The sequence below is a fragment of the Polyodon spathula genome, chromosome 10, assembly GCF_017654505.1.
Source record: "Polyodon spathula isolate WHYD16114869_AA chromosome 10, ASM1765450v1, whole genome shotgun sequence".
Taxonomy (NCBI): domain Eukaryota; kingdom Metazoa; phylum Chordata; class Actinopteri; order Acipenseriformes; family Polyodontidae; genus Polyodon; species Polyodon spathula.
This window is the reverse complement of record NC_054543.1, coordinates 33226090-33249207: the sequence shown is the minus strand read 5'-3', so window position 1 is coordinate 33249207 and position 23118 is coordinate 33226090. Positions and strand designations below refer to the sequence as shown.

At 36.2% G+C, this 23118-nt stretch overlaps 1 protein-coding gene across 7 annotated transcripts; it reads right to left on the bottom strand.

Annotated features, from left to right (window-relative positions):
• Positions 1 to 126: 126 nt before the first annotated feature.
• Positions 127 to 21731, bottom strand: LOC121322145 (signal transducer and activator of transcription 1-alpha/beta-like). 7 transcript variants are annotated; one of them, XM_041261692.1, is made up of 24 exons: positions 21487 to 21731; positions 16306 to 16437; positions 15572 to 15716; positions 14624 to 14722; positions 13846 to 13935; positions 13569 to 13647; positions 12888 to 12979; positions 11578 to 11729; positions 10729 to 10887; positions 10122 to 10214; positions 9705 to 9764; positions 9058 to 9087; positions 8876 to 8969; positions 8491 to 8532; positions 8304 to 8387; positions 7909 to 8007; positions 7269 to 7404; positions 6982 to 7040; positions 6381 to 6469; positions 5487 to 5626; positions 5076 to 5264; positions 4640 to 4718; positions 1262 to 1364; positions 127 to 738 (listed from the first exon to the last, which is right to left on the bottom strand). In XM_041261692.1, exons 2-24 carry the CDS (start codon positions 16431 to 16433, stop codon positions 715 to 717), a joined length of 2265 nt encoding a protein of 754 aa, XP_041117626.1. In that variant the 5' UTR covers positions 16434 to 16437; positions 21487 to 21731; the 3' UTR covers positions 127 to 714. The 7 variants fall into 7 exon arrangements, with proteins under 7 accessions (XP_041117626.1, XP_041117628.1, XP_041117627.1 ...); XM_041261694.1 differs by having other exon boundaries at positions 16306 to 16439; positions 21490 to 21731; XM_041261693.1 differs by having other exon boundaries at positions 16306 to 16439; positions 21493 to 21731.
• Positions 21732 to 23118: the final 1387 nt, after the last annotated feature.

Genomic DNA, 23118 nt, shown 5'->3' with positions numbered 1-23118 from the left:
GATGAACAATGTTAAATAAAGCACCGCTTTAAGGTACAATAAAGAAAAATAGCTTCTGGGTTTCTTTTACATGCATCACAAACATTGATTGTCAGATTTAATTGAAACAATGCAATACATTTTAAATTCCTGAAACAATAATTTATTTTTCTAAAACATTAACATGCACATAGATACAATAAGCCATTTCATAAAAAAGCAACGAGTTGACATTCACATTTAATTTACAACCAGTATGAAGTTGGGCATAAAAAAGCAACTCGTGGGTAAAGTGCTATACAAACAAACTTTGAATGTGTACTTAAATATGTTTTTCTTTTGGTGCCAATTTGGCTATACTTACACTGCATGCATATATGTATAATTTGACTTCAGACATTTTATTTGCCCTTGTATATAGAACACTGTTTCAAAGGGAAGGGGTACTGTTTCTTCAACAAAATATTTTATGAATAGACCTTTTCCTACAGCTCAGTCTACAGCCCAAGCAAAGTGATACTCAACAATTTCAAGGCAGTAATGCAGCGGCCATTTCAAACTTTATGGAATATATAACAAGTAACCCTTTCTAATATATTTAAGGCGAGCAATTTCGAATAGCAGTTTTTAGAAAACAGTATGCTATCACACGGAATATGGTGGTCATTTTGAGAATCCACTGGTAATACAGAGTTTGAACGCTTTGTGATCTTTTATCCAGGTGCACTTCCATACTTAGTTTGGATACGTTGAACACATCTATTAACAAAAAAAGAGATTAAGAATTAGTGTAACAAATCCAGAAAAGATAAACATCTGATTAAAACCTATAACCCACCCTGATACCCTTGTACTGCTTTGATTTACTGTTTTGAAATCCAGTGTATCGTCAGATCTTTTTGTAGATGGTCTACAGTTAACTCGGTGGCAGACAATTTATTAAAAGCTTACCGCTTATATGGAAAAGCATGCCAAAATTACAGTTTCCTGTAATGTATCAATTTTCTCTTTTTCTGTCAACTTACACAACAAAACAACTTAATATAGTTTTAGATATTGGAGTATTTGTTTGCATATGTAATAACAGGACAGTACTAATTTTTAATTTTCAATAGAAATATAAATTGTTAAACATCTGTAGTGACTTGTACTGTTAATAGAAGTGATCTTAACATCCCATTTGTTCATATGCTAATATACCAGTCGTCAATGTACTTTAGCTGACAATTTTCAGATATAACAACCCCTCTTGGGCGTTTTTTGAACCCTGTACTTGGCATACCACAGTGTTAATTTCTGCAGGGTTAATAATCCGCTCAAGTTCACCATATTCGTCTGGGGACATGGGACACAGGTTTTCTGGTGATTGAAGTCTGGAGGGGTGGCTAAAAGAAATAATAAAAAAAAAGTGTAATTCTGTTAAAAAAAAGAATATGTTTATATGTGTGTATGATGGTGACTTAAGAGTCCAAGCTTATAATAATAATAATAATAATAATCATAATAATTTAAAAATCTGCAAACAAAAGTTTAAAATTTTGTGATAATATTTCTGCATAATACTTTGTTGATAATTTTTTGCACTTTGTACATCCCTGGACTCAAAATTCAGAATTATAGTTTAATTATTACTAATATCAAATATGTTATTTGGTTTATCATTTAATGTCAACATACAGTACTGTATATAGTCCTTCAAGTGGCTTAATTCAAATTAGGTTTGTTTATAAACAATGTATGCTAGTGCTAGCCCCTTAAAGCTTTAAAGACCAAGCATTTTTTAGAGGGCTGCTCCCATTGGACCAGGTATTTTTGGCAGCATTTTACTCTCTTACTATAAAAAAAAATATTTTTTACAGTAGTATCTTGGAACTGGTGTCTTTTTTCAGAACACTGGAGAACAGTATAAAAGTACTCGGGGAAACCATTAAAGCATCTCTATTTCTATTCTCTAACACTTAACACTGTGTGTATATATATATATATATATATATATATATATATATATATATATATATATATATATATATAGTATTGTGCTAAGTGTTTTCCAAGAGAGAAATGTATAAAAACTGACCTGAGGGGCCTTACAATACTTCCTAAAAGTTTGGGAAAATTACAAGACGGTGACAGCGTTTACATGGACAAGTCATGACAGTTTTCCTCACAATGTTTTTGCCGTACTTTTCAGGAAATGCGTTGCTATGCTGTTCTGATTTAGGAAAAAAAGTCGGCTGCACCAATGCAGTAATTAGTAATTTAGGGGAGGGGATATTTTAATGTCCATGTCTGCCTAATAATTAGGAAAAGAACGACTCTGAATATCGTGAGGAGAGCTTCATGCGTTGCCATGAAAATTTAAAAAAATTAACAACAGAAAGTAAATCAATTTGTCGCGCACATTCCAAATTATCACACATTACTTGTTTGTGTCTCGTTGCCTTTCCAACACACACACACACAAGTATATAAAATAAAACTTCTACAAAGTACATAGTTTTACTACTTAAAAAAAAGATATGCGTAACATCTAAACGTTTTATTTAGTCTATACATGTACGTGGGAAATGTGGGAATACAGGGGGGAGGTTTACCCCACACTATATTGGTAATAAAAAATGGTATGATCCTTAATCCTATATGAATAGAAGATTGAGAACAGGGGGATATGTAAAATACATATGAGGTTCCTGAGCTACTCCACTACTACTAGTACTACTACTAATAATAATAATAATAATAATAATAATAATAATAATATTAATATGAGGGTAAAGGTTGTGTTAGTTGTTCTTAACAATATGCATTTATACAAACATTAATAAAAGGCTAGAGGTTTACATTTGCCGTGTCTTTTGTGCTCTCTCTCTCGCTTGGTACGGCTTTGCTGAGCAATAACATGAGATTCCGCCAGTTAAACGTCAAACCTAGTGAGCCACAAGCACGATTCCTGCTCCGGTTTACATGGGTTTTTACAGCTATTTTTGACCCTGCCCTTAAAGTCACACCAGAGTGATTTTGTGATAATTTTTTTTTTTTTTTTTTTTTTTTACAAATATTTAGCTCTTTGCCTTTTTATTTTTGAAATGCATCACAATTTTTTTTTTTTAATCGTAGACTTGGTTCAGGACACCAGCAAATAATATACAATAATGCATGAACTAAAACGTAATTTTACGATTTTCCACTCCAATAAAAATATATAAAATAAAAATATATTTTTCAAAAATGTATGTTTCTTTAATTCTTATTCAGTAGATTTTGAGGTTTCAAAGAGATAAAGGTACAAAAACATTGTATTCTATTACCTGAAGGCGCCAAAAACACTTGCTTTCTTCTTTTTTTTTTTAAATATGGACAAAATATAAGACATTCTTTCACCTGAGTGATTTAATGACTTTAAAGCATTTGATTACAAAAAAAACAAAACAAACAAAAAAAACAAAAAAACACAACGCATGGTTTAGAACTGAATGTTTATTTAAAAAATTAATAATACTGAGAACACCTATATTATATAAACGGAATCACTGTCAGAAAATTCTGATTCACCAGAATCAGACGACAGTATTTCTGCCTCTAATCGTCTTGCCATCTTGAAATGAAATTCTGTAGGGTGCAAAAGTCTATATTATTGTGTGCATGTCAATTTCTGTACATGAACAGTAAAAATATACACAGAATATCCTAAAAGTCAAAGCAGTCATTTACAAACCGCAAGAACAACACAATAAATAGTGCTATTATAAGAAACCATAGTAACAGTGAAATGCCATAACAGACCTTTACTCCCAGGATGTTTAGAAGCAGTAATAGACACTACTCTCAATTATTTTCTCAAAATATACATTTATAAATAAAATTCCATTCATTTCATTATTATCAGAAACAAGGGAAAAAATGTAACAGATCAATTTAGTTCCTGAAAAATTATCTTCTTATAACTGCTTGTTTGTTGTTGTTCATGTTGTAAAACATACATAAATGTTCTAATATAATGACGTCAAATGCATCAGATTTACAGCGTTTCCTTCTTATCTCTGAACAACTTCCTGTGATGTTATGTTTTGCGTGCTGCTGTAAACTGTCTCCTCCCTTTAAAAATGAAATGCCCATCTCGGTGACATCACATGAAAAACAAAACTAGCAGGGAGTGAAATTCAATCCCTTCCCTATCCAATGATGTGTGGCTCCACAGTCTTGAAAGGGTTACAATGTTTTCCACGCTATGTAGTACCATAGTAAACAACTAGGCCCCTATTTTATATTTTAGCAGCCAGCCTCAGGAGCGGGGCTCGTCATAATCTACCCACTGCATTATTAAAAAATGTACGAAGACATTCTCCTTCATTTCAATATTTAAAAAATCGGAATTCATTTGACCAGACAAAACCAAAAAAATAATAATCTGGCCCGTATATACAGTCCAATTAGGTCCAGGTTTAAATTGTGTGCAACACAACCAATTCTGCACTGAATTCTGCAAGCATGGAGTTCCCTAGGATGTACAAGATGCATTCCATAAACGCCTACAGCTTTCCAAAGCACTACAGTTTAAAAATGGTAACATTATTTATTTATTTTTTACTTTTGCCACAGTCGTTTAATTACAAAAACAGAAAAAAAATATATATATATATATATATATATATATACTTACACTTCTGATATAGAGATTAATTCAGTTGGTATGTAGCCATTACTTCTTTTATCATTATCCACATCCATAGGTTCTGAGGCTGAAATATCAAAATGTCAAAATATGTCACTCAAGATTCAGCATGCACTTCTCCTCAGTGAAATTCAGTCATTCCTGCTGTTTTTTTTTTTGTTTTTTTTCTAAACAAAGTCTATGCTTATTTGCCTTACACATTATTTGGGAAATCTGTTTCTATTTTATAATTTTCAGTACAAAGATTCTTCTGCAGCTCTTTAATAAGTATTAGGATATTCTGTGTCCCAAAAATTGTTGGAAGATTTTACATATCTTTAAAATGGTACATATGGTACTTTTAGGCCAGCTATTTTACCGTAGTCTGAAACACTTCCAAACAGTCCCATTGTCCCGGTGCTAACTAAGTGAACGCTCGACTTACGCTCTGTTGGTCTAGAGTAGTATTTTCCAAAAGCATTATCCTTGGGAATATTAGGATGAAGGAATCGGAGCGGGTTTTCAGGGATATTCTCAGCAGCCATCACTTTGTAATTTCGGATTATGTCTGGGAATGACACAGCCGACAGCTCCTTCTTGGTGTAGGGCTCCACTGCGTGGAACTGAGGTTCATCTACAAAGAAGCAGACATCTCAAAAGGTGAAACCAACCTTGAAGCGAAAGGTGTTTTCTTACATCCATTTACCTCCATACACATCAGTCTAAGGGGCACATTTTTTTTATTAAAGCATAGTGGTCACATGGGACTTCTCTGCATTACTTAGGCTAGTTCATGAATATGAATATGGTGGTCTAATCAATAGACCTTTACAGCTATGATGTCCTTATCACTCACCATTGTGTGACATTTCCACCCACGTGAAGGTTATGGCCCCCTCTCTGCTGCTTTCACTGAATCTCAGTAGGAACGTGCCAGGACTTTTGTTATTCAGCAAAGCACGTTCCCTCTCCTTACTAACAAACCCCATGATGCATCTAAAAAAGGAAACCACACCATTATATAAAGTTAGAAGACTCCAATTTTTTTTTTTTTTCAGGTCAAAATAGTATTGCTATAATAATATCAATCCTTGTACTGTGGTAGTTTCTCTAAAACTGCTTGTGGTTAAAATACCCCATCTCTGTAATGCTATAATGGTGGAGGTATAATTTTGATTCAATACAAGCCTTACTAAATGGGCTCCTTCTTGATTTAGTTCTGCCTCATATTGAGCCCCCTTCACACTGGCATGCTCTACCCGGTTGGGAACATACCCAGGTCAGGACCTGGTGTCATAATGGTTGGCTATGCAATTTCGCACTGCTTTTGATAACGCAGGGTTGACCTGGTTTACGGATACAAATGCACAACGCGCATATCAGTGCACCGGAAGCAGCTTGTTACTGACGCTTCCATCCAAGCTTCTCTGAATTGAACCGTCGGCCCAAATGTTGATTTGAGCAAATGTTTCTACATCCTTGCTGTAATCTGGCTCATGGTGTGCCTCAATCAACAAAAATATGGTGAAACAGAATAAACAGAATCGTTTCTTGCAGAAGTGAAAACGTCACGCAGGTGTAGCTGTTTGCTATTTTGTTGGCTTACGAATGGCCGTCATGCATTTTGTCTTGCTCAACCCGAGTCAAAGCGTGTCGACCCACATCCTGAGGTGGGTACGACCCAGGTAGATGGTTTCACACTACGCGGGATTGTACGAGTGCCAGTGAGAAAGAAGATTTAGATTCTTACCCATCATTCCACAGTGCTAGAAGGTGCCTTTTAATAAGCTCCAGGATCCCTTCAATCCATAACCAGAAGGATTTTTCATTTATATTCTCCTTAAAAGAAATGTAAAAAAAAAACACTAAAACATGTTCGGTGTTAAAACCCAAAACTGCCAACAAGTGACCTGCCAACAAATGAGTACATGTATTCAACGGTCCTCCTAAACCCCTTTTATAGACTTGGAAAGCAGCCACCTTAATTATTCTTTAACACTGATGTTTTTGTATGTGCAAGTTCACCACATTAGGGTCTGAAGTAACAAACACATAACCTTCAATGGCACAGAAAATCAGTGCTCACTGCCACCTGCATTGAGAGTATGTGCAATAAATTAAAAAAGCTAACATCAATGGAAATTTGAATGGGATTTGGACAAGCAGTTACCAAGATGTAAGCAGATCTATTGAATGTTACAGTAAGCCAGGCAGCTTAAACACAGCGTTGCTTAAACTTCTAAATCTGTGAATTTATTTACAGTCGACTCTTGTTATACTGTCTTGCCATTTTAGTTGATAATGTATTCATTACATAAAGGAAACATTCTCGTTATTTATAATTTACTTACTCCCACCTTGCAAAACTTTGTCCAGGGAATTAGGCCTTCGGGGTTACTAGCATTAGGACCTGTAATATGCACAAACACGTAAATGAGATGGGTCTTAACACGCCCTCCGTTTCCAGTAATATCACTACAAAGGTAGTTTTCTCTTAGTTGTTCTGTTTTAGGCAGTATTGCACCATACACTAAACATTAATATTGCTGTAAATAAGCTTTAGAACAGAATTCGTTCTTCGCGGTGTACATTGGCATTGCATCCGCAGAGGTGCTCTGTAGCTGTTGTATCTGTTTACCCAGCAGTTTCTCCCCCAGCATGGTGAGCTGCTCAGAATTGAGCCCTCGTTTGGTGACTGAAGAGAACTGCCAGCTCAGAACCTCGGACAGCTGGCTCCATCTGGCAGCAGGGGGTGTCAGGAAGAAGAACAGATTCTGAGAATGAACCAGTGGAATCAGTTAGTCTCGTTTAAGCTCTTTTGCTTAGCATGCTTTTCTCATTCACTTTTAGTACGTTTAAACTTCCACCACAGTTAGGACCCAATTCTATGCTTTGCAGTCACTGCACCTGTTTTTTTAGGCAAGGTCAAGTGGGGACCTACTACCTGCTGTACAAAGGTTTTACAACCAGGTGGAAGGAAAAATTGGCTCTGTATGAGTAAAAGGTAAAGTAAAATAAAACCATCTACACTAAAATGATGCTAATGAGATGGGATATATTTTTGGATATAACCTCTTGAAACACCTTTAGAAAACATAATAGACAGTCAATATTATTCCCAGATGTCAGTTAACACAGAGTAGTACAACTGTCTTGGAGCAACATACTATATCATATATGAATACAGATACAAATAAAGACATTATAAAAGGCATGTTCCTGCCATAAAGCATTATAGTACTTAATACATGAACAAGTTTAGAGTGCTGGAGTCCTACCTTGGGCTCATTAGTCAACATGTTGTACCACAAAATGGAGGCCCAGCCACTGGGAAGCTGGCTCACATTAGAGATAACCACCAGAGGAAGAGAGGAGGTCTGACAAGTTAAAGAAAACAAGTTTAACAACATGCAGTCACTCTTATCAACAGCAACCTTTAAAATAACAAGAGCACGTTCTTACTGAGATTCAGTGGAGTGAAGCAACTCCATAAAAAACATAAATTTGTATTAACTAAAACATTTGTATATATAGTTGACCAAGAATCATGGTTACTTTAAATTACTAGAGGTATGCAGCAGCACTAAATAAAGTACTAGGCAGTACTGAAAACAAAATTGATAAAGGTAATCTACAAAGTGTACTGGTGAAAGAGAACAGAAAGAAAGCTTACCTCTAAATCTATTACCAGTCCGGGCTGGCAGAGCTGTGTTTCAAAGCTGATGGAGTGGAGCTCCTCAGTCACAATGAGAGGACCCTGAAAGAACACAGGCTTTCAAAATAGTATACAAATTGCTCACAGGAGTCGTGTCACACTCTGAAATCACCTGCACTGAAACGTGTGTAGAAAGTCACTGTACCTCGTTGGTTCTGCTTCCTGTGTTTTTCTGCTCTTTCAGTTGCTGCAAAGTCAAAGTTGCATTTTTTAGTAAATCACGATACACAAGAGAGAGAGATTTACTTTCTAGGAGAGATCTATATTAACTGTTAGACTTCCTAAAAGAAAGAAGACACACATCAATTCAGTAGGAAGGACATATCCCACTCTATTCCACTAAACTCTTTTATATTCCACTGCATGATTTTTTTATTCATCCAAACTTTTGTCTTCAACAGGAATTCTGCCTGAATTGGAAGTAACATTTGTATCCACAAGCTGACAATTGCATACAGTGCATAGTAATGGAGAGATACAGTAAAGTGTGGAGCTACTGTATTTTTAATTATCTTTTAAATAACACTTACCAGATGTCTGAACTCAGCAGCTAAACTTCCATTTGTTGACTCCTCCATGTTCATTACTTTTGTACTGGTCCCCAGAATGTTAAACTTTCTGAATCTGCAGTGGACAAACGTACATTATAATAAAATCAAACATATAAACCTTTCCCAAATCTTGAATATTTCTAGTATGTTTTAATACGCACCCTTTCACAGTATTCTTCTCATTCACATCTCTGAAAACAAGGCCAAGATTGAAAGTTTCTTATAAATGTTAACACTGCACATTTCATATAAATATGTCAGCATTTCTTATATATGTTATAGATAGAGCACACGCTAGCTAAGCCTATGATACAGCAGTCACTTATTATAATAACCCAAATGAAATATAGCAGGATATATATATTTTTTAAAGTACCTAATTTTACATTTTACTGTCAATACACTAAAACATCGACAACAATCTCCAAAAACATGTGCTTATGTGACAACATACTGTAAACTTAAACTATACAGGGTAATTGTACACAATTGATTATGTCCAACCAAATCCAAATTCGTTTTTATATATATATATATATATATATATATATATATATATATATATATATATATATATATATATATATATATAGAGAGAGAGAGAGAGAGAGAGAGAGAGAGAGAGAGAGAGAGAGAGAGAGAGAGAGAGAGAGAGAGAGAGAGAGAGAGATATCAAGCAGCAAACTCTGATATTTTACCCAAAGTCATGCTTTTTATAAGAAAAATATTGAGTAAGCTATTTGTTTGAATCGTGTCTAAACTATGCGCGTCTGCAGTCACAGAAATGGCTAGAATGTTTGTTACATACTTATCAAATGATCCTTTAACACGAAGCTGATAATTCAGTTCCTGCAGTTTAACCAGGAGCCTAAAAAAAAAAAAAAAATTAGTCAAAAAGGAAATATTACTAAAAACTAATAACAACAACATATAATGTTGCCTGCTTCACTCATCTCATTCAGTCAGTAATGAAGGCTTACGCATTTTAGGACACCAATTTGTGGAGAAATACTCCATCTTGGCTAACTTGCCACATTGTGATGAAGTAATTGTATTTACCATATTTGATTAATTTTAATTACAATGCAAAGTGTCTTGTGCTATCACGTTGGTTAGTGCCCATGTATGCGAGCCAGTTCACCAAGGTACAGTAATTATTCATCTAAAGCACCATGTTCACATGGATAGATGCAGGGCTGTGATATTCAGAAACGCTTTTACAAACCTTAGCTTCACAGTGAACTGCACCCCGGTCTTCAAGACCAGGGGTCTCTGAGGGTGAGTTGGCATGCAGGGTTGCCTCTCCACCACAAAAGAACTGAAACAGGCAAGAGTACATTGACCACAGTTAAGTACTTTCTTTGCACTTCTACCACAAACAAACTGAAAACAATGTGAAGCAATGACCACTTTAGCCATGTACACCATTTTACAGAACAGTTACTGCCATTTTTTAGTGCAGTTATCAAAAAAAGTTCTGACTTATCAAATCTAGTATCAGTTTAAATGAAAATTATTCCAGATTGTGAAATTAAAAGTTATTTGTTTCTTATTTTGTAGCATATCCTATTAAAAAATAAAAAACATAGTTTTTTCCCCAAATAGGGAGACGGCAACAAAAAGGCATTCATTGTTTCCATCTTAGACTAAATATTGGATTCCAATACTCAAAACAGGAACTCGATTATACAGCCATTATACAGACAGCAAGACAAGACTTCATCTATCACCATTCACAATAATGTGACAGCAGGTTGCAGCATTTTTGTCATAAACTTACAGGCATGGCACGATACAAACATGTGATTTCAAACATCTGAAAAGGCTTTTACCTCTGAATTAGACTGCGGAGTAGCAGCTGTGCTCTGTCCTCCAGGAAATGCTTCTTCTGTGTGATTGGGTCATTCTCGTATGTGTATTTCTGCTCCAGCTCCTCCAGCTTCTTTAACTGCTGTCGGACCTGCTGCAGACTCTCGGCCACTATTGTAAACCTGAAGTGCATAATGTTTAGTGGTTATATGGTGTGTAAAAGAACGAATACACAGAGGAGACACTGAAATGATTAATACCAGTCCACTGCATGTTCAATTTTAACCTTATCACAAAATAGCTCATCATTATTACACATTACATTGCTACATATTGCACAGCATCTATGGTAGTCAATCTCTTGTTACCTGAGACTGATATTACAGTATTGTGACCCATGTGTCAAGAAATATATCATTTTAGCCATGCAAGTACTGTATATCTGTATATTTAGATTACTGTCTCAACTAACATGTCACTGGTAGTTATTCATAGTCCCTGTATTATCTTGGCAAGTATATTCTTAATATTGTAGCATAACTGTATAAATTTACAAGGGTATTTTTAAAGATATTCTGTGCTTCCCCAGTTACCTCTTACTGAAATCTAGTCTTAGACCCACATTGGCTAGAAATATACTTTAAAGTTGAAGAAAATACAAATACAGGTATTATAATATTTATATAATATTTATAACCTGGTATTGAAATATTTTGGAAGGTGGTATACAACCATAAAGCTTTCCTAAAGTCATTTAAAATGTATCATTCAGAGTTTTAGCAGGAGACCAGTAATATGCAGCATAGCCTGGGTGCCACACTGATGGATTATATAGGGTCACAAAGGATGTACACACAAGGGCTGTGGCTCACCAAGTCTGCAGTTGGTCCAGACATGCGTTTGGAGGCCCTCCAATGCAAGCTATCTGCTGGCGACGTTTCCACTCCACAAGCTCGTCTGTTATCAGGGCAGTCTGAATCTGTTCTGTGAGATTCAAGGCTTCTGCTATTTTACACACTACATCCTAGAGGTCAAATGAGAAAGCAGCTTGCTGTTAAACATGACAGAGTCTATTTTAGCAATCTAAACAATGGCAGATCTAATATTGACTTCGCCGTTTAAACTACAATTAAGAAATAGAGAACAAGAGGCCTGCTTTATTAAGATCCACATTAGATCTGTCTCACTAAAATAAAACCCCAAAGCATTGGATGAACCTGCTGAAACTTTGTTGAGTATAGGACTCTATTTTCTTTAGCTTTATTTAGAAGTGTTCATTGGCTGCTTTATATTGTCAAAATGCATCTTTTAAAATCAAAGGAAATACTATTCTTAAATGTACTCATTGTAGCAGGGCGAGGTCTGTGCTGGCTATCTGACGCATGCATGCCCCTGCAGGGGGAAGTCTGGAACCCTGTAGGATCTGCCTGTCAACCATATCAGTGTCACAGAGAGGTTGGGTTGTCTCTCCCTCTCTTTGAGTGGTCGGGAGACAGACCTTGGGGAGTAGTCTGACCTATAAAATGCTCCGCTATTCATGCTGTCTTGCCCTTATAGATAAAACACGGTGAAGCTGGGCTTAGCAAGCTGGTGTAAAAACAAGCTGAAGTTAAAAACACCAGTGTGCAGCCGGAGAGTGAAAAGGCAAGCACGGCTGAGGACGGCAGCCTTCAGGAAATATACTTCTTTTATAAATGTATTAGATTAGCTTGGGCAACCCTGACAGTATATAGAGTGAGTAGCAGAGCTAGGCTGAAGATCCAAACTGTACGGTTAGCGGAGGTGGGGGATGCTGCACAACTCGGCACCTTTATTTTGTAGTTTTAGTACAGTGTTTTATTTTCCCTTTTTTTTCTTTGTGCATTCTGTTTTCATTATTTTGAGCACCTGCAAGTGCGCTGGATCTGTGTACTTAGATGAGAAGGAACGTTCCTAACCAGTGCCACGGCACCATCTGGCGGAAATAAAATAAAACTGCACCTGAGTGGTTTGTCAAATAAAAACTTCTGACTCTTGTCCAGTGAATTCCTACATCCTCCCACACTCAATAAAATAATTTAAAAAAAAACTATCAATCCACTGTGCTACGCACCCATTAAACACTCCCAAGTCAACCAGAGAACTTTCCAAAAGACTTGAACTGATCAGCTAGATAGAACTACAAAAACTACTAAAAGCATACCTCTCTTTTCATGTTCAGTTCTATAAACATGTTTCTGATGATCATTTCTTCACGTTTGATTTCAATTGGGGTTGTGCCACTTGATTCGTGCTCTATCAAGACAAAACATGTTGTTATAAAAATACCAAATACTATACAGTACAACAGTATCCAGTTGTGTCATGTACCGTTCATTGTACTGCTTGAGCCATCTAACAGTATTTCCAAGCAGAGAAGCAAACTGAAAATAACTATTTTAGTGCTACAGTATAGTTACTGTACCCTGAATGCTGTAACAGCATTACCAACTAAAGGAGGTCATTTCCTTCTAAGCCCTTGCTGACAATAAGTGTTTCCTGTGAGATGTTATCAGGAAAACAAAAAAAAAAAAACACCTCTTCTTTCAGTGTTTTGCTATCTGAGCTATAACAAAGCATGGAAACTGGATTGGACTCTTACTGCTTCAAGTCCTGAAGTAGCAGAAGCACATCCATTTAGTGATAAACTGACATAATGAAAAGCATGCTTTGAGGGATGAGGAAGCTTGCAGCCTACATCTTTGGGGACATAAACAAACTGGGCAATCTGTTTTACGGTGAATGAAAGTGCATACAGTGATCACTATACATAATGAATTTGTTTTGCTGTATAAAGGAATAGTATTGTTGCACACAAGCAGCCGTGAAGCTGTAATGATTTTACCTCTGCTCTGCAGAGTTTTGTATTTGAAGTCATGTTCGTCTTGCAGGTCCTCAAGTGACTTAATCCTCTGTTCTGTTTCCTAAAAAGCACATTAATCACAAATGACAAAGAATTCGAGTCAAATGACAGCTATATATTCCACTGACAAAGAATTCCAGAATCAAGCTATATATTCCCTAAAACTAATTAAAGTCCATCCATAACCCTTCCTAACTGTAATCGAATTTCAAATGTCTCAGATCTAAATGTTTTCTGAAGAGTAGAATAAAGAAATTACCTGAACTCTGTTCTTTATATCTCTCACTTTGTAATCCAGTTCCTTCTGTTTCTCCACCATTGCAGTATTCTGTGTGCTCCCAATGTTGTCCTACAATGAAAGAACATTTTCAGTAAATGTTTTTAAAACTACAGCATATTGTAATGCTTTACAGACATATTTAAAATTCAGTTTTCACCACTTCTCTAATCTTATTGGACTGATGAATCTCAGTATGTTATTTACCCCATCCACAGAGCCAGGCTGCCAGTACACACAGAGATATGCTATACATATCACCCTCTCAGCACTAGTTATACAGTATCTCTGTGCGTGCAGCTGCAGCCTGGGGTTGCAATTTAATAGCTTCTGTATGTATTTTCTGTGTGTATGTGTGTGTGGGGTGGGGGGTGTGTGTGTATTACTATCAACGTGCGGACAAAACTTGAGAAAATGTCACCACAAAGACAGTAACTCCTGGAAAAACAACGTTGTGGAGACGTCCCCATTTTGTAAAACACGTTTTTAAGAACTTAATATGTCTTAACACTAGAACCGCCATGCGGGTCAGTTACCCATTTTGCATTTAAAATGTTATTTACTCTTCCTTTGCAAACCTTACGTGTATTTTGTTAATGCAACATGCCTACTTGTGTTTCTTCTTGCTTTCTGAAGGGCATTAAATCAAGAGAAACTACGGGAAAATGTGCACCAAATTGTCCCTTTCATAGTAATTGGATTATTTGCCCACAGTGGAAAACCGGCCTCCATCTGTACAAGGTCAACATTCAAAAAGTACCTGGTCAGCTTTCTTGGCGATGGCTAATATCTTCTCTTCTTCTTTCAGACAGTTGCAAATGATCATTGCCATCTGGACCGGATCTTCCTGAAAGTGAACCTATTCAAACACATTAAATAAAAAGAGCAAAAACAGGGGAAAAAACAAGTTCATAAATCATCTTAAGTATTGTTATATAATACCAGTAACGAACTATTTATCTTTAAATAGAAACAGTGCATTATGTGACATAAATATCAAATGACCAATCTGGATTGATTATTGTTTTGTTTTTTTTCTTTTTGTTTTTTTTAAGAGTGACCAATTACTATTTTTTCCCCCCAATTTGAAATGTCCAATTACGTTTTTTCTCCCCACTGCAGCGGGTCCCCACACAGCACAGATGTTCTGAGGGTGTGTGAGCATCCCCCGATCTCATAAGCCTGAAGCAAGAATCGCTTTTATACCGAGCAATCCAGAGCAGAGGGCAGGCTACCGATCCCGGAGAACAGAGACCAGCCCTGCTTTTATCCACTCTGAATGTGCTCAGTGTCTGGCCTGTAGGGTTTGCTGTTGTGCGATGAGGAGAACTAGTCCCTGCTGGTTTCCCATCCCCCACCCCGGGAGCGTCATACCCAATGTGACACCCCCTTCAGAGCCCCCAGCAAAGTTCAGCCTCTTTGCACAGCCCAGACACAAACTGGTGCTGTCCAAGCTGTATGACTCACCCTGCGTTCCTGGCGGCAGCGCTTTAAGTGGATGAGACACTTGAGGACTCAAGCTTTGTTTGACTATTTTAATGAAAACTGTAACACAATATGTATTATAATTGTACTGGACTAAAGATATCTAAACAGACAAGTGAAAAGCCTGTTTCTTAGCCCACCTATATGTTTTATCCATGTTATTAATTTACCATGATATTCCATAGTATACGTTGATATATTGAACTTGTTTGAATGTGAATACCTGAAGATTGCGTTTTATTTTCCGGATATTGTGCTGCATCAGGAAGTTGTTCTCCAGTGTAAAGCGACTGTATTGGTCATCTAATTGTGAAAGCAGGTCATGAAACCGCAAGGTGGCCAGGGAGTCATTTGTGGCTGCAAGTTCCCTAAAAGTATTAAATTACAGGTGTATTCATTTCAGTATCAGATTGGTTACAGCAAGGTGTGGGAAAATTAGAAACATATCACAATATCAGATTGCCATCTGCTACACAGATCAAGGTGCTGATGTCTTTAGAATAGATTTTGTTATATGCAAAACTAAAATTGATTGTCATACACAACTGATTTAGCAAAGGTAACTCTGTATGGACATCAGACTTACCTTAATTAATGCATTCTTCTTGTTTAGATTCATTTTGTATACATTTTCTGTTTCAGTCACCACAGTCTGGTAACGTTTTCAAACAGAATGGTTTTAGGCCCCTGTGACCTCATTAGAATTCTCAGTATAAATCTACACTCTAAGTGCATCAGGTACCAGAGTGTAACCATTAATCACCTCCTTGCAAAGCAAAATGGCAGTTTAATTTCTGTAATACAATTAATGTGATGATTGAAATAGAAAACGATACAAAGTGAATCTAAATCTCATCAATACTTTGGTAAAGATATATTTCACATCAGTACCAAGTTTACTTTCTTTGGCATAATATTTATGCTTAAAAGTAAACTTTTCTTAAAACATGCTCTTACCAGTCTTGGCTCTCAATCCATTGGCTTAGGTACTGTCTAATTTCCATTGGAAAGCTGTCATCGTAGAGTTGATCAACTTGCTCCAGATATTTCGACTCCAACTGCTGTAGCTGATACCACTGAGTCATTTTGCTGTAAAATATATAAATAATACATAAATCAATATTGGAGATCGATTAAACCAGTAACAAATGTTGGATCTTATGGACACATTTTATACAGTATAACTTCTTGTGAGAGCAAAAAAAATATATATATATATATATATATATATATATATATATATATATATATATATATATATATACACACACACACACACACACACACACACACACACACACACTCCAACGTAATTGCGTTGTAAATTTCGCATCCTATACGCAAAATAAATCCATTGGATGGAAAAAATATTTTTGTCTTGCGTTCACTGGAAAGGGACGCAGCCAGCCATATTCGAGGTAATCTATTACACTGCAGCAATGACCATAAAATACTTGTTTAAAAAAAAAAAAAAAAACTGTTCTGCAACCTAATTGCTTAAGGTAAACTCCAGTACTGTAGGTGGCAGCAATAAGCCTCATATTGGGCTTTGCCAGCAATATAGGCCCTGTCCACACTACATTACCGATCTCGAGAGCCGTACTCAAAAATGTTTTAATTAATCCAACTTTAGCGTCCACTCTGAATTACAGTTTCATGTTTAGTTGGGCGTAATGCGTACACACACCAATGCTATTAGAATAGTTCTGTTACAGTTCCTAGCAACGCAATGAACAGTGGAAATTAATACGATAATATCCCACCATGCACTGTATTTTATTTTAAAATAATGTGTTATGACCCATATTAACAGAGGTCCATATTGCCAAGAAATAAAACAAGTATTTTGAAAAAAGTAAATGCGAACACACACACACACGCACAAGTAGGGATTGAAGTTTTCGGGTTTTGTTTTTAATCAGGTGACAACTTTAGCTGATCCTGTTTCATAATTAAACTCAGAAAAAGCTGTTAATTGAAAAACAATCTTTGCTTTTACCGTCATATCTTGCCTGTGCTTAATTCTGGTCCCTTTAATTTTTATTTCAAACAGAGCTGACAAATTACGTGAATTGTTCATCCCTGATCCTGCTTTTAAATCGCATTTCATTTTTGCAGTTGCCTAATTTAACCTTGTGCTTTTGTAATTTTACGCACTAGTTTAACAGGGTTGGCCTTACAGATTTTTTTAAGCATACAAATTAATACCTAGTGAGAGTGTACACTTACAGCAAGTCAGTTGTCAATCGGAAGTTTTTTTTGCTAAGCAGTCAGCATTTTCCGGGGATTCTCACGAAGAGCTTCTCAGCCATCTACTTCTGACTACGTACGAGTACTAGTGACCGAAGCAGCTGCAAGCACCAGTAATGCACAAAAACGCAAACGAAAAATACGTTCTTATAATTTTGAATGGGAGATGAAGTATTGGTGGCTTGCTTATCAAGACAGCAAGATGTTCTGTGTCTGGAAGAGCTGCTGGGCATATATATATATATATATATATATATATATATATATATATATATATATATATATATATACACACGCACGGATGTAGTTTTTCAAGAATCTTAGCTTAAGACATGCCAATGCTCTTGATGTTATTGGCAACAGTGCTTAGAATCCCGTCTCGTTGTCAACGGTCTACTGTTAGTATACATAGCAAAGAAAAAAATATGTCTGTGTTTATATGTATATCTATACTCAAACATATATTGTTTAAACAACTACATGCCATAGAGTTTAAATGTTCATAAAAAATGACCAACGTTTTAGGAACGCATGAACAGAAAAGCTAGCGCGACCTCTGTAAATAACTTACCCTCAACCCATCTAGTTTAACTAATCGTTGCATGGTCCAAATAGCCAGACAACGGCCCTTAAATCAAGTAGTTGTTACTGTCTTGAACTAATGCAACTGAACCTTCTGATGCACTTTTGGCAGAGATAAACTGTACTTGAAGACTGAAGGACAGAATATTAGGGTACGCAATTTAAATGCGTTGACTTGAATGGGTCAATGCACTCAAGATTTAATATTTTGCAGTTTGCATACTGTGCAGCTGAAGCACTAGTATAGCACTTAAAAAAAATCAAATAAACTGTAAAATTACACACACTTTGAAAGCCAGATTGGAGCTTTCATTCTCAATGTCACAAGACCTTTCAATCTGAGCATCCTGCCTATGCAATTATTAATTGCGCACATTCACTCTCCACCCAAACAGAGAGAAACAACACTGTAAAAAAATGATTTTTTATATAAAAAATGTGATAACTGATAAAAACAAAACATTGCTAATATCAGTAACAGAATTGCTGATATCCAAAACTGCGCATTATATGTTAAAACGGCTTGCTGTAACCAGTGCAAGATTTTACCAGACAGTTCGCGAAAATGTACATAGTGTGCAATTTTTTTTAGAACACCCCATTGCTTCTGTAGTTTTGATTTGTTGTCAATAAATTACAGCGCATGATGAGGTGTTCTAATAAATGTGCACACTACTGTATATAGAGAACCCGGGACCTCTTGCACTAAAGCATAGCGCCGATACTCCGTATATTGGAGCGTATATCGAGCTTACGTCTTTGTACGTGATTACGTCACCTACCAGCCCTGCTGCTGCCTTCCCACGTGCACGCTACACACTCTCTCTCTCTCTCTATATATATAGGTATAGGTATAGGTAGTTTCTGTCTAAAGTTGTTCCATCTGTTTCAAAGAGTCCAACTGGATATAGAAACCTAATTTAAACAGGCCCCGTGCTAAAATAAAAAGCGTCTGATGTGGGTGGAGTGACTCTTTGACTATAATAGCTATGGAGCCCAATGTGCTGCTAGGGATTGCTGAGATTTTAGAAGACTAAAGGAATAAACCTTCTATTGTATCTATGTGATGGTTGAAGAGGATTTAGTCAAGCGCCCTGAGGGGTCCTGCACTGCCAGTATCACTCACAGCCCTGTCACTCTTTGCCATGGTTGTTTGTATGATATCCTATTATATACCCAAGTGTTATTCATTTTCGTAAAGTGCAACCGGGTACATGAAACTATAATTTAATTAATACAGGACATACATTTACAAAATGACTAACGTTTGTTCTCTAACTGCTTTATCTCTCTGTCCTGATGCACTTGCTGTATTATGTTCTATTAAATGTATCCTCTGTGCCGTTTTCTCCGTCTTTACTACCTTTGAACCCTACCTGTCCATTGACCGAAATCCTGAAATGCCGTAAAAACTGTAATTTGCGTTGTTATCATATAGGTTTCTGATTTTAATACTGAACAGTTATTCCGCCACCTATTGCATCCATTCCACCTGTCAGATAACAGCTTTTCATTTTATGATCGAAACAACGTTCGGGATAGGTCGGGTTAAAACGGGCTGAGATAGCTAATATCCAACTGTCATAAGACCCTTTTGATATTCAGGTCCAGTATCTCTAGTTCTTAGCATGTAACTAAATGAAAACATGAGTGACCCTTTTATAAACAACGGGAGACATGTATCAAGGGTTTGTGACGGCACTAAGGCCATAGCGCCGAGTTTACGCCGGTGTTACAGACTAATTCTCACCCAGGGTGAGTTCCGTCCTAGGTTAATCCTCATCCTGTCAGGCCAATTCTCACCCCAGTACTCGGCACATAGCATAATCGTTTTCATTGTACGACAACTAATCTAAGCTAATCAGCAGTAGGGCATAGATTTGTAAATGTACTGTAAAAGATAAGGGAACAAAGACTGTGATGTAGACAAAATGAGCAACGTTTATTGAACAATAATAGTGAGAACAATAATAGAACAAAAATGTTTCATACACAACAAACCAATAATCTTGTTTAGAGCAAGCCTGGAGAACACGTAGATTTTATATATCAGGTGTCTATCACGACAAGGTTTTTGATATAATATAAACAGCAATGTTTTAAATAAGAAAGATAATAACTTTTTATTCTAAATGAAATATGGAGTGGATCTCTTTCATTCCTTATACGATGTCCATATAAAAAAGAAGTTTCTGACGAGTGTGCACCTCAGTTTAAAGAACTTGTATATAATTAGCTGTACACGAATGACACAGAACATAAAAGGGATACCATATTCCAATGGAAATACGCAATAAAAGTTTAATACTGTCCATATATTTATATTAAATGTACTACTTATTAAAATATAACAACTGAAACGTATCTGTCAATACAAAAAATGACACACATGCATACAAACGTGAATTTCACTCCGTGACTAAAATTAAGGATAGGCCTATGGACTATATTAAAATAATAAAAATAATACATTGAATTAACGTAACAAAAAAAAGTTTAAATCACACTAAGGCTACGTATCCGCTTGTTTTTTCTGCTTGCTAAAATCTCAAAGAAAACTTCACAGCTCTGGTGGTAAGAATTGGCTTGACAGGGTGAGGATTAGCCTAGGACAGAACTCATTCTGGGAGAGAATTATTAATCTCACAGGGTGAGTTTTAGCCTAGGTTAATTCTCATGTGGGTGGGTTTTAGCCTCTCACGGGAGAATTAGCTAACTCCTGCCTTAACATTGGTCGCGCTTGATATCCCCCAATATGCGCAGGAGGTCACTATAAAATAAAATAATGTGGTTAGGAACTAAAAAAAGAAAAGACTTACAGGAACTTCCAGCACATCTGAAATTTCAAGGTAAACACGTGTAAACTTGCACGTCACTAGTATTCAAACGACAGCAACTTGAATCAAACAAACGCTAAACCTTTTCTTGCATTACAAAAAGTATAACCGGCATTTTGCGTTGCAATTTTTTAAAGGATGACGAACCGTACTCGCACGACACGCCTCTCATCTCGACCTAAATCCATCAAAAAAATACTATGTAACTTAGTAGCAGGCATGAGACAAAAATGATTCTGTACTACATAGCCATACCTAAATATTATATGGCTTTTATTTAAAAAAAAAACAAACAAAAAAAAACCAAAAAAAAAAAAACAGGTGTCTTCACTATACATAAATATGTATCATTTAATAATAACTTTAGACACTTCACAAATGCAAGAGAAACGAAACAGGATGTTCGTTGCGATAGCCAAACCCATGCACGGTAACTCACGAAAGCAAATAAATAAATAACTCAATTTACCTTTTTTTTTTTTTTTTTTTTTTTTTTTTTTAAATCTCAGAAAACGTTAAAAAAGCAGAAACAGCTTCTCTAGTTCTCGTGCCTCCCTTCGTCAAAAGCTCGATAAACTTAAAATAATTCAGAAATGTTTGTCCGCTGCAAAAATGAAAATAAATATGGAGAACTTTGACTAAATGAAAGACAACCTGTACTGTACATAAAAATACAAGAGTCACTCCGGTCTCAGCCAACCAAGTATCCCGTTTTGCTTTATAAAATCCTCCCTGCCCTTTAACGACCAATTGTAACAAACAGAAGGCTGGCTTTCCTGGTTCGGGTGATTGGCTGAAGCTGTTCTTATTAGCGTCCTTCCTCCCTCACCTGCCGACTACTGACACAGCAAGCAGCATGGAAAATAGAAACTGTTAGATTTAGTTTAAGTTTCGTAGCGCATGTAAACATGAGTGTTGATTTAAAGATATTTGTCATGGTATAATAGTAGGCTGTTTCGTTAGCCAGACACCATCCACATTTAAACAGAATTATTGCTAATCTTATTCATACATGCATCTCATCAGAATTAAATGCATTAACATCGTTTTCACACAGGTACTGCAGCAAACTTGTGTTGAGAGACGTTGCATGTATCCAGTAAAACATATTGTTTCATCCTAAACTTCTCATTAAAAAGTGCTGACTAATTAGTTCCACAATTAAAAGCACACACACTAATATAACAAATCACTGTATGTTGATATCTGCCTGGTTAAAAATAACATTTCTTGATTCCAGTTTAAATTTCATGCCTGTAGTTTCTGTACACGTTCCCCAAAAGGTGTTTTTTTTCTCAAAGGTGTCAAGTTTCATATTGTATTGGACATCTTTTGATTAGAAAATATTTTGGCAGGGATTAATTCTTAAATATTTAAATATACATATTAGCACCACCATAACTTTGCTGTAATTATATTTTTACAGCAAGCCATTATTAAACCTGGTTATGTATTTGGGCTGTGCACTCAATTTGTATATATATATAAGGTACTGGGCTGGTACTCAATACAATGTGTTACTGTCAGTAGAACACCAGAATTTGGATCTGTAGTTTATTACTGATAACCTCCATAGCCACTGCATTTTAATGTATTTAGTGATGTGATGTTCACAAGTGGGCAGTGGGCAGTAACGTGCAGAGACTTTTTTAGCGAGGCATGCTTAAATGACAGACACAAGCATTTTCTTATAATGTAGGCTAATAACAGGGATTCAATAAACCAAATGTAGCTGAAATTTCTGAAATACCGTTTCAACTCTTTTCCTGCTTTTTGTAAGTACTTACTACTTGCAATTTAGTTTTTGGCCTTCTGTTTTTGTTGCCAAGTCTCTTGCAGAGTTGTCAACACACTTTTCACAAAGTTTTCCATTTTGATTTAGATGACAAGAGTTCACGCCACTCAATGTTCAGTCAAAGATGCCTTGCCTGTGTTTTCCAACACATAGCCACCCTAGGCAACCCTATGCAACTTGGAGCGTTGCATGCCTTGACCAAGAAAACAAAAAGACTTCTGAGGTGAACAGATTACTTGCATACAGGGATATCATATACTTCAAAATGTTGTCGAATAAACATTTTTCTATCATATTCTTCAAAAT

Bases quoted from the DNA above. Each gene is read 5' to 3' on its own strand.
- LOC121322145 (XM_041261692.1), bottom strand. From the start codon at position 16,433: ATGACTCAGTGGTATCAGCTACAGCAGTTGGAGTCGAAATATCTGGAG. The intron at 13,648-13,845 runs GTAATTTCTTTA...TGTGCTTTTTAG, and splicing joins ATATAAAGAACAGAGTTCAG to GAAACAGAACAGAGGATTAA. The intron at 9,765-10,121 runs GTTTGTAAAAGC...TTTTTTTTTTAG, and splicing joins CAGTTCACTGTGAAGCTAAG to GCTCCTGGTTAAACTGCAGG.